Raw genomic sequence first — 12,461 nt, forward strand, 5'->3', positions numbered from 1 at the left:
CTCCTCTTGATTCCTTTGCTCCCAAGTATTAAGTAGAGGAGGTAGGAGGTCTGCCTTCCTACTGGGAGGGAATCCGTGAATGTCTTAAAAGTGGGTTCACCGTTTTCTCCAGCCACAGCCACAGATCTGTTCTGTGGTGTTTTTTTAAAATAATCATTCTGCTTTGTCTTTCCTTCACAGAAATGAATATCAATCGGGGCTGTATTACTAATTGTACTACGGAGCCGGCGAGAGTTATTCGATGTTGCATGGAAGACAAGTGCAACCAATTTCCATAGAGTGATCCATAATCCCTTCGCCACCTGCTTTCTTTGACACCCCACCCTCTCTCCTCTTTCTCTTGTTCTGCAAGTTTCCTTCTGCTAGTTCTGTAGTTTGAGAATCAAATAAACCTTAGCATTCAACTCAAGTGTTTTGATTTTTTTTTTGGAAAAAAAACGTTCACAAAACCCACCGGTAGAGAGTCTTCCTCCAGGATCCCACAGGCTGGGATGAGCAGGATTAGGTCCAATCGCTGTTGAATCATGGCTTCGATTGATTTACGGGGTAATAACCTTACATCCAGACAGGTCAAGAAAGAGGAGAAACTATCAGCTGAGTCCTTTCTCAGTGAGATCTCAGAGTCCAACACTGTTCCTTCCCTCCCTTTCTACTCTCTGGGGCAAACTGGGAGGAAGAGGAGGATGCCTTGAAGTAAAGGTGGGGGATTTGGGGGTGAAGGATTGCAGGCCCCTTCTCCATCATGCCCACCTGAAAGAAGAAACATCTTGATTCAACAGCTGACTCTGAAGGCTGTTCTCAACCTCTCTCAGTCCTGGGTTCAAGTGTTGGCGATTACACCAGAAATCACCTAACTGGGCATTGGGGCCGAGTGGGAATTCTTCTTGGAGGGGGATCCCACCACCTGAAAGTGTGCAACTCTTGGCTTCTATCCTCAGTCCTGATTATCGTATCTTTGATTGTCTTGCCTGCTGCATTGCTTTTGAATGCCAAGTTCTGTGGGTGATAAACACATCTGTGATTTTATCAGGGATGCAGCTGTCAACTTGGCATGCCTTGTGGAAACCTGGTTGTTAAGGGAGCAGGCAGAACTTGGCTCTTCTCATCCCAGCCCCCATCTTAGCAATAGCAGTTAGACTTATATACCGCTTCATAGGGCTTTCAGCCCTCCCTAAGCGGTTTACAGAGTCAGCATATCGCCCCCACAGTCTGGGTCCTCATTTTACCCACCTCGGAAGGATGGAAGGCTGAGTCAACCCTGAGCCGGTGAGATTTGAACAGCCGAACTGCAGAACTGCAGTCAGCTGAAGTAGCCTGCAGTGCTGCATTTAATCACTGCGCCACCTCGGCTCTTGATTTTGAAGTAACACCGGCAAAAATTTGAATGACACCATTAAAACCATCGCGTTCACCCTTGAACCTTATGCTGCAGATATCCCCTGTTATGGGAAGTCAACATGAATGGTTAAATTAGAGCTAATGAAGAGGGGAACCGAGTTTTCCCCCTCCTTGCACTGTGGACATGAGTTTGCAAAGTGGGATATTGATGAAGGTCGAGACAAAACTTTATTAACATACAGCCCAGATCACAGGACTGAAGCAGCAGGGTGAAGTTTCAAATTTCAAAACCAGCTGCAAAATCATGGAAGCTGGAAAAAAAAGAGAGAGAATGTTGGAAGAATAACTTGGGGTTCCAACTCAAACAGTACTTGGAGTACCTGAGAGCATAATTTTGGATAGGGGGGTCCAATTCACCTCCCTCTTTTGGAAGGAGTTCCTGAAGTTGATTGGCTCTGCCCATGGACTAAGCTCCATCCACCATCCTCAGACTAATGGGGCTTGCGAACGGACTAACTCTGTTTTGGAACAGTACCTCCGGTGTTTCATCAATTATCAACAGGATAATTGGGCTGAACTGTTACCACATGCTAAAGTGGTGTACAATAACTCTGGGCACAACAGTACCAGCATGACCCCTTTTAAAGTTGTGTTTGGCCAGGACTTTGTACCGATTCCTGAATTACCTCAGGAGAAACTGCAAATTTTGTCCTTATCTGAGTGGAGTGATCAACTTCGACAGTTTTGGCCCATGACCTGCAAAGCCTTGGAAGCAGCCCACCAGGCTCACAAAAAACAGGCTGATAAGAAGAGAACTAAGCCGAAAGAATACAAAGTTGGGGATTGGGTGTTTTTGTGCATCAAGTTTCTGCAAACCACCCACAAATTGAAGAAGTTGGGCCCGAAGTATCTAGGTCCGTTCCCCATTGTGAAAATCACAAATCCTGTATCCATAAGATTGGAGTTGCCTAAAAACCTTAGTAGGATTTATCCTGTGTTTCATGTGAGCCTATTGAAACCGGAGCACACTTCTTCTTTTCATCTACTTCAACCTGCACCTCCGGCCCCTCTTCTTATTGAAGGAGAGCAACATTTTGAAGTTAAAGATATCTTGGATTCCAGGAAACATAGAGGTCGCATTCAGTATTTGGTCTCCTGGAAACATTTTCCCCCTTCCCATGCTGAATGGGCCGACAAATCTCATGTTAGAGCTCCCAGATTTTTGCAGAAGTTCTACGCCATGTACCCTGATAAGCCTTAATGTTATTTGACATGTGCATACTTATATTGTATATTGTATTATGTTTTTATTTTCTTGCAGAGATGACATCTCTTTCTGACAGAGGGCCAGATGTCAGCCTCTGCTTTGCTATTTGCTTTCGGCTGCCATAGAAACGGGGAGGGGGGCTGGTATTTGGGATGGGAATAATTGGTAGAGGAGTGATAGTTAAAAAGAGTGTTTTTTTCAACTTTTCATTGTAAAAAAAATTCAGAGCGTCCTTGAATGGGAGAAGTTATCCTAGATCCGTTTTGACATGGGACCCTAAATTTCATAACCTTTTTGAGTGGGAGAAGAAATTGTAAATCATTTTGGATGTGAGACCCCCAAATTTCAGGGCTTCAATGAGTGGGAGAAACTACCATAGAATATTTTTTGATGCAAGATTTCATGACTTCATAACTGGTAGCTATGGTAGACCATTTTGGACATGGGATATCACAAAGTGGAGAGATTAGACAAAGGTAAATCTACTACGTAACTCTCACAACATTTGCCTATTTATAAAAACACAAATTGCAAAATGAGGAGACGGGACTTGTTCTGGAGATGTTCTGCATAAGCTCAGGAGATTTGGCTCCATCTCTTCAACCTGCATCCCTCTCCTGGAACCCCTGCGAAGAGATGAAAGCCAAGAAGCCTCTGTTGGTAACTTCTTACTCTTCTTCAAGTTCTGTCATCAGAAGATTTGGACAGGACAATGGTTGGCCATTCCGATCATTGAGTGGCATTCCTCTCCCCTAGAGATCCCCAAATATTACACCAGGATTGCTGGCAGCAAGAGCTCCCAAATGAAGCAAAGCCCAACACCATCTGAAGATCTGGGCAAAAGGCTGAGCATCTCTTGGTGATTCTCTTTTTGACAGTCATCACACCTGAAGGACACAAGGAAGAAGCTGAGAGTGAGATAAATTGATATATCTTGAGTACAAATGCTTCAACACAACTACAGGGATTGATTTTATTGACAGCAATTCCACCCAATTTGAAGACAATAAACAGAGGTAGAAGGGACTTTGGAGGTCTTCTACTCCAACCCCTTGCTCAAGCAGGAAACCCTATACCCTTTCAGACAAATAGTTGTCCAACCTCTTCCTGAAAACCTCCATTGTTGAAGCATTCACAACTTCTGGAGGCAACTGCTATTCCACTGGTTGATTGCTGTGGCTGTTAGGAAGTTTCTCCTTAATTCCAAGTTGCTTCTCTCCCTGATTAGTTTGCATCCATTACTTCTTGTTTTTCCTTCAGGCGCTTTGGAGAATAGTTTGACTCCCTCTTCTTTGTGGCAGCCCCTCAAATATTGGAAGACTGCTGTCATGTCACCCCTAGTCCTTCTTTTCCTTAGGACTAGTGGTGACATGATAGCCGACTTCTAATATTTGAGGGGCTGCCACAAAGAAGAGGGGATCAGGGGAGGACTAGTTAGGGATGTGTTTGGAGAACCCCACTATCCTATGAAGAATGATGAAAATAACTGGGAGTGTTTCGTTTATCCAAGAAGATTCTCATCCAAGAAGCTTCTTCAGCTCTGACTGGATGGTGGGAAATGGAAGGTTTTATACTCCTTGCAGACAGCTGGTCCATACCAAATTTATACGAGGCCACGGCGGTCACGCAGAACCCTTCTTCCTCGCTGCACTCTCTGAAACGGAGGCACCGCAGGTTGCTGGACTGGTTTTCACAGGTGAAGCAGGTCAGCGGGGAAACTGCAGGAGGCAAGAAGGAAGGAGGGAACAAGGAAAGAATGTTTCAGCTCCGGAAAGCGACATCTGGCAAATACTCATGCCCAACATTTCCAGATGTGTTTTGGCCTCTGAATCCCCAACTGAGTATAATAGCCTTATCTTGAACCTTTTCATCTCAGGTCGAGGTGGCGTAGTGGTTAGAGTGCTGTACTGCAGCCACTTCAGCTGACTGTTATCTGCAGTTCGGCGGTTCAAATCTCACCGGCTCAGGGTTGACTCAGCCTTCCATCCTTCTGAGATGGGTGAAATGAGGACCCAGACTCTGGGGGCGATATGCTGACTCTGTAAACCTCTTAGAGAGGGCTGAAAGTCCTATGAAGCGGTATATAAGTCTAACTGCTATTGCTATTGCTATATAGGTCTCAAACGCAGCCTATCAGCTTTCCAGCTGGCAAGCTCGGCATCTTTAACTGCTGATCCTCCTTTAAAGTCCAACAACAATATAAAGTGTTGACTTTGATCTTAGACCAGCAAGCAAAAGCTGAAAAGGTTCGAGATAAGGCTATTATACTGAGTCATGATAATGATAATAAGCTCACCCCGTCTATCATTATATATTTATTGGTGGGTTGTACAGTCAGCCAGATGTTCAGACTAGATTTGGCACTTTTGTCCACGTACCAAGCCCTTCCTGAGGAGAGGCAGATATAGAATAGAATAGCAGAGTTGGGAGGAAACCTGGAGGTCTTCTAGTCCAACCCCCTGCCTAGGCAGGAAACCCTACACCACTTCAGACAAATGGCTATCCAGCATCTTCTTAAAGACTTCCAGTGCTGGAGCATTCACAACTTCTTGAGGCAAATTCTGTTCCACTGATTAATTGTTCTCACTGTTAGGAAATTTCTCCTCAGTTCTAAGTTGCTTCTCTCCTTGATTAGTTTCCACCCATTGCTTCTTGTTCTGCCCTCAGGTGCCTTGGAGAATAGCTTGACTCCCTCTTCTTTGTGGCAACCCCTGAGATATTGGAAGACTGCTATCATGTCTCCCCTAGTCCTTCTTTTCATTAAACTAGACCTACCCAGTTCCTGCAACCGTTCTTCATATGTTTTAGCCTCCAGTCCCCTAATCATCTTTGTTGCTCTTCTCTGCACTCTTTCCAGAGTCTCCACATCTTTTCTATATCATGGCCACCAAAACTGAATGCAGGATTCCAAGTGTGGCCTTACCATATGGATATTTCATGGACAGAAAGGTATCATCGCAGGATGTAAGCTATTCCAAGTAAAGCTGCATTTTTTTATTGATTTTTGCTATTTATCCTATTTTTCGGAGTATAAGATGCACCTTTCCCACCCTAAAAGAACGGGGAAATGTTGGTGCGTCTTATAAACTGAATACAGCCATTTTTGGCCTCCTGAAGCCCTTCTCCACGTCCCATTTTTGCGAAAAATGGGCCATTTTTTACAAAAACGAAGCCTTTTTTGCCTTCCCTGAGCTCCCAGGAGCACTCTGCAGGCTTCAACAGGGCTGGATCAAGGCAAAAATGCTCCCAAGGCAAAAACGGGGGCATTTTTGCTCTGCCCCAGCCCCACTGAAGCCTGCAGAATGCTGTTGGGGGCTCAGGGAAGGCAAAAACATTTTTTCTTACTTACCTCTTCGAAATCTTGGTGTATCTTATACATCGGTGCGTCTTCTAGTCCAAAAAATACGGTACTTATATCCTACTCTACATCCCTACCTTAGTTCCGCAGCCTGCCTCCGATGTTGTCCCCACAATCTTGTCTCGTTTTTCTTTCTCTTCTTTCTTGGTCTATATTTTCAGCTTACTTGTACTTCCTGCTGCTTCATTTTCTTTGTTTCTATTAAATTTTCACCTTCAATCTTCCATTTCTCCAGGACACAGGGTATTAAGGTAAAGGTAAATGCTTCCCTGCACATGTGTGCTAGTTGTTTCCGGCTCTAGGGGGCGGTGCTCATCTCCATTTCTAAGCCGAAGAGCCAGCGCTGTCCAAAAACGTCTCCGTGGTCATATGGCCGGCATTACTAAATGCCAAAGGCACATGGAACGCTGTTCCCTTCCCACCAAAAGTGGTTCCTATTTTTCTACTTGCATTTTTTAACGTGCTTTCGAACTAGGTTGGCAGAAGCTGGGACAAGTCACGGGAGCTCAGTCCGTTACGTGGCGTTAGGGATTCATACCACCAAACTGCCAACCTTTCTGATTGACAAGCTCAGTGTCCTAGCCACTGAGCCACCGCATCCCTTCACAGAGTATTAGGACCTTACAATCAGGATAATTGGTACAACGTGTTGTTCTGTCGTCATTTGTGTCTACGTCACAATTTGTGATTTCCGGTGAGGACATGGTGAGCTACATGTCCCTGTAGGAGTGAGGGTGGCCTTATGGCTGAGATCAGCAGTCAGAGAGTAAATCGTAGCCACTGAAATCTCTCCAGAGAAAGGAAATATCATGGGATCGCCCATATGTACTCCAGACAACTGTTCCTTAAAAGATGACTGGTGCTAGGCGTTACTTTTAAAGCCCTACATGGTATTGGACCTGGGTACTTGAGAGACCGCCTCCTGCCAGTTACCTCCCAAAGACCCATTAGATCCCACAGACTAGGCCTTCTCCGAATTCCATCTGCCGGCCAATGTCGGCTGGCGACTCCTCAGGGGAGGGCCTTCTCTGTGGCTGCTCCGGCCCTCTGGAACGATCTCCCCGTGGAGATCTGGACCCTTACTACCCTTCAGATCATTTCCTGATGTTGGGTAAGAGGGAAGGCCAAAGGAGCAGGGAGACGGCAGAGGAGGGGATGGTTAGCTAGTGTCATCAACGCAAGGAACATGAATTTGGAGCAAACTCTGAGAACCAGTGGAGGACGTGAGGTCCTGACATGCTCTGCTCCATGCGGTCGCAAAGAGTTGCCTATGACTTAGCAACTGAACAACTGGTAGAACTGGAACTAACTCTTGACATGTTCTACCTCTCCCAATACATAATGATTCAAATAAAATAGGTCAATGAACAGATCAAAAGTCATGTAACTTTGCCGGTGCCTGAAGCCAGCTTTGGCAATCAATCTGTGTTGATCCAGTACTGCGGGCTTACCTTCATTTTTAAGCAGAAGCAGCAGGCCAAGAACGACAAGGTAGATCTTCATGATTGGAGGTTCTCTTTCTTCCTTGGCGCCCTCGACTGAACCTTGGAGGACGAGGACCTGATGAAGCCGTGGACTTACCTTCTCCAAAGGAACTGGGATGTTGGTGAACAATGATATACACGCCTGTGGGTGAGTTGTCTGGCCTTCCCCTTTGGGAGGTACAACTGAGAAAATCAATGACTGCCACCAGAAAATAGGTGTGGTAAAACATATCACGGACACTTTCTCCACCATCAAAAGGTCCTCCTCCTCTTTCCCTTGCCACCTAGGGAAAGTCATTGGCTGGCTGAAGATCACCTGAAGATCATTGGATTTGCAAGACACTTGGATCAGAGGCCCTCACGTTCCTGGCAACGTGAATGCTGCTCATGATGCAGGATCTACTAAACTGATTATCCAGAAAGCCTGGCCAATGGAACCTGTCTGATTTATGTGTAAGTGTTGAGGACACAGAGAAGATATAGAGAAGATACAGACTAGGTATCTCTTGTTCATCAAGGATCTTTTGAAGTAACTAAGAAGGATTATCTGGATGGTTCCAGGGAACTATGAATACAGGTAGCTCTCAACTTGCAACCATTCATTTAATAACAATCCATTCCTTGGAATAGATAGATAGATAGATAGATAGATAGATGATAAATAGATAGATAGATAGATAGATAGATAGATAGATAGATAGATAAAGACAGACAATAGCAATAGCAATAGCAGTTAGACTTATATACCGCTTCATAGGGCTTTCAGCCCTCTCTAAGCGGTTTACAGAGTCAGCATATTGCCCCCAACAAAAATCCGGGTCCTCATTTCACCCACCTCGGAAGGATGGAAGGCTGAGTCAACCTTGAGCCGGTGAGTTTAGAACCGCTGAACTGCAGATAACAGTCAGCTGAAGTGGCCTGCAGTACTGCACCCTAACCACTGCGCCACCTCGGCTCTATAGACAGACAGACAGACAGACAAAGACAGAGAGAGAGGGGAGGGAGGGAGACAGAGAGAGAGAGGGAGGGAGGGAAAGACACACAGAGACAGAAAGAGACAGAGAGAGAGAAAGAGAGAAAAAGAGACAGAGAGACAGACAGAGACAGAGAGAAAGAATCAGAGACAGGGAGAGAGATAAAGAGACAGAAAGAGACAGACAGACAGAAAGAGAGAGACAGAGAGAGACAGAGAAACAGAGAGTCAGAGAGAGAGAGAAAGAGACAGAGAGACAGAGACAGGCAGAGAGACAGAGACAGAGAGAGAGTCAGAGACAGAGAGAGAGAGACAGAGACAGACAGAGAGAAAGAGAGAGACAGAGAAAGAGAAAGAGAGACAGAGAGAGGAAAGGTTCACATTGTATTGAGTTGGTAGAATTGCATTCCCTCCGGATAAGGAGTAGTTCACACCCTGGAAGGTTGCCATTCATCTCCTCCTTGTAATTGTGCAGTGACACGGAGGAAGAAGGGACGATTCGACACACTTCTGAGCAGATTAAATCCACCATACAATTAAGAATTACAGCATGTCCTGAACTCCTTCTGGGGAGCATCGGAGTTGAATTTCTACTCCTGGACATTTGAGCAGGCTCCTTCCAGAACGTGAAGTCCTGGGAATTACCTCACCATCAGCAAAATTGCTCTACCATAAATACATGTTGGTGATCAAAGCTTCTGAAGCCTGATTGTGCAACTGTGGAATTGCGGGGACAGTTGTAAGTGCGAGAAGCGTTGCAACTTCGGTCACAAAATGAATGGTTGTAAATCAAGAGTTGGTACTTTTCATAACATTATATATCCTCTACTTGGTTTGGTATTTTCTGTAGTTTTCTCTTCTTTCCCCTTCCTTTGTTCCTTTTCTTTCTTCCCTCTTCCTTCTTTCACTTTCCCTCCCTCCTTCCTCCCTCTTTCCCCCCCTCCCTTCCTACCTCTTAAGCTCAACCTCCCTTCCTTGAACTCTCTTTCCTTCCTTCCTCTCAAACGCCAATCTGACCTCCCTTCCCTCTTCCTTCCTTCCTCTTAAATTCCAGACCTCTCTCATCCTTTCTTCTCTTTTTCCTTCCTTACTTCCTCCCTTTCTTCCTGTTGTTCCTTCCCGTTCCTTCCCTCATTATCCTTCCTTCCTTTCCTCCCCCTTCCTTCCCCTCCTTTCCTTCCTCTCAAACTCAATCTCCCTCCCTTCCTTCCATTTCCTCCTTTTCTCCCTTCCTTTCTTAAATTCCAGACCTCCCTCACCCTTTCCTCCTGTTTTTCTTCCTTGCTCCCTCCCTCTTCCTTTCTTCCTCTTGTTCCTTCCCTTCCTTCTCACCATTTCTTTCCTTACTTCCCTCCCTTCCCATCTTCCTTCCTTCCTTTTCCTCCCTCCCTTCTTCCTACTTTCCTTCCTTTCTCTCAAATTCCAGGCCTCCCTCCCTTCCCTCCTTTTCCTTCTTCCCATCCCTTTCCTTTCCCTTCCTTTCTCTTAAATTCCAGACCTCCCTCGCTCTTCTTTCCCTTCCTTCCCTTTTTCCTCCTTCCCTCCCTTCCCTTCCCTTTTCTGGCTTTCTTGCCACCAAATAGGGGCATGTTCACACAACCAGGTGGCTCACAGTCAGAGCGCAAGTCACTTGCAGCCTCCGATAAAGGAACCAGATTTCTATTTTTTGTCCTCAATCTTCATCTTTCTCCGTGAATGCGACCGAACAACCTCAGACGCTACAAAGATGCACGCCCTCGTGTGGCGAGAGGCTGCATTGCATCAAGAAAAAACAAACCGCCTGAATCTTTTCAAACACCATTTTAATCGGTTGCAAAAAAACGTTACAAAAACGGAATAATCCAAGGAAAAACTCTTTTCTCTCCTGCGAATTGATCTCGGAAAATACATTTAAAGATAGATCCTCTGTGGAACAAGCCAAAAGAAAGACACAGTCCAAAAAAACTCTCCTGGGACAGTGCACTTCTTAAAAAAACATAATAAAAGAATAAAATAAAATAAAATAATAATACAATAATAATACAATAATAATAAAATAAAATAAAAGAATAAAAGAATAAAAGAATAAAAGAATAAAAGAATAAAAGAATAAAAGAATAAAAGAATAAAAGAATAAAAGAATAATAGAATAATAGAATAATAGAATAATAAAATAATAAAATAAAATAAAAAAATATAGTAAAGTAAAATTATATATAAGTAAAATAAAATAGTAACGTAAAATAAAATAATAAAATAAAATAAAATAATATATATATATATATATATAAAGTAAAATAAAATAAAATTATAAAAAATATTAAAAATAACATAATATAATAAAAATATAAAATAAGTAAAATAAAATTATACAATTATACAATTATAAAAAAATTATAAAATAAAATAGTAAAGTAAAATAAAATAAAATAATAAAGTAAAATAAAATAGTAAAGTAAAATAAAATAGTAAAGTAAAGTAAAATAAAATAAAGGCCCCAGAATTGGGATCTGGGAAAACAGGAGCAGCAAACAGTATTATTGCAACAAATTTCTGTCCACCTACATGAATGCATGGCATATATTACAACAGAAAATCTTCTCTCTCGTTATTCCCATTGCATCAAGAACAGAAATCAATATACACGATGATGAAATTATTGTAGTTGCGATTTCATACGAAAATATTCTGACATATTCATTCTATGGGTAAAAGTGCAAATTCCATGCTCTGAAGCATTTCACGCTGCTTCCTTCACATAGTGATAGAAATAAGGTATTCAAATATTGAACTGTGCAAAATTTTATTTTAATGAGCAAACCTCTTAGCCGCTTGGTGCATTCAGCCAAAAGCCCACCAAGCTGGCACTTAAAACTCGTAAAACATGCTGCTCCCAAAGGGACACCTCCTTCTGTCTTGGATACAAAGGCCCATAATCCCCAGTCAGCAGCATTCATTCCTAGGATGCTTGGACAGCCACTGAACTAGAAAAAGTAGATTCCCCCCCCCCCCCCGCCCCTTATGCTTTACCAGGTAAGCAAATTGATCCTGGAGCGAATTCTTTCCATTTTGATAATCAGCCCATTTCTTACAAAATAAATATTATTTTAATGGCCGCCAATTACCTTCTTCTCAGAAAATCATCCAATAAACCTGAAGGGGACTCTAGAAATGATTAGATTTAAGGATACTTTTAATCACCGGTGGCACCAACCTCAACGGCTGAATTGTTTAAGGAAATTGAATTGAAATAGGAAAGGGATGGCGAACCTTTTCCAGCATCACCTGCCCAAAATGGAACATGTGTGCATGTGTGCGCGCCGGAATGCTGCAAACCCAAAGACCAGCTAGCCGGCGCATGCGTGCCTGTTTTTTGGCGGTTTTCAGGCTCTTTTTGAGAGGGTGTTACAAAGTTTTTTGGGCTGTTTTCAGACTGTTTTGAGCCAAAAAAATGCCCCCAAAACGGCCTGAAAACAGCCCGAGAACTGGCCTGTTTTTGTCCATTTTTGGGGCCTTTCCAGGATATTTTTGGCTCAAAAACAACTGAAAAACAGCCTGAAAAACAGCATGTTTTTGCCCGTTTTCGAGGCCATTTTCAGGCCGTTTTTGGCTCAAAAACAGCCAAAAAAATGCCCGCAAATGGGCCGAAAAACAGTCTGTTTTTTGGCTGTTTTGGGGCCATTTTCCAGGCCGTTTTCTGTCGCCCATGAAAACAGCTGGCCAGCATGCATGTGGCGGAAACCAGAAGAGCAGCTGGCAACAGCCCATAGAGAGGGCTCTGCATGCCACCTCTGGCACCGGTGCCATAGGTTTGCCAACACAGAAATAGGGTGTGTGTGCCCACCAGTAAAACCGATGTTTTAGTCTCTGGCATTGAAACCAACATTTTAACCCTCGAATTCCCACCGCCATCATTTCTATGGGAAGATTAGCAATCTTTACTCATCAGATGATCCAGAATTTTAATTCTGCAAGGAACTGGTGTTCTTCCACCTTCTAATGGCTCCAGAAAGACACTCTGGAATTAATCACTCAAGATGTTGAGCAACTATTACGATCTGT

The 12,461-nt window shown here is 43.6% G+C and overlaps 1 protein-coding gene across 1 annotated transcript; it reads right to left on the minus strand.

The window, feature by feature from the left end:
* Nucleotides 1–3,334: 3,334 nt before the first annotated feature.
* Nucleotides 3,335–7,466, minus strand: LOC116512069 (lymphocyte antigen 6E-like). Its single transcript, XM_032222345.1, has 3 exons — nucleotides 7,415–7,466; nucleotides 4,204–4,323; nucleotides 3,335–3,492 (listed from the first exon to the last, which is right to left on the minus strand). The coding sequence occupies exons 1-3, from the start codon at nucleotides 7,464–7,466 to the stop codon at nucleotides 3,335–3,337; spliced, it is 330 nt and encodes a 109-aa protein (XP_032078236.1).
* Between the last annotated feature and the right edge of the window lie 4,995 nt (nucleotides 7,467–12,461).

Source organism: Thamnophis elegans, chromosome 8 (genome assembly GCF_009769535.1).
Source record: "Thamnophis elegans isolate rThaEle1 chromosome 8, rThaEle1.pri, whole genome shotgun sequence".
In the NCBI taxonomy this organism is placed as follows: Eukaryota; Metazoa; Chordata; class Lepidosauria; order Squamata; family Colubridae; genus Thamnophis; species Thamnophis elegans.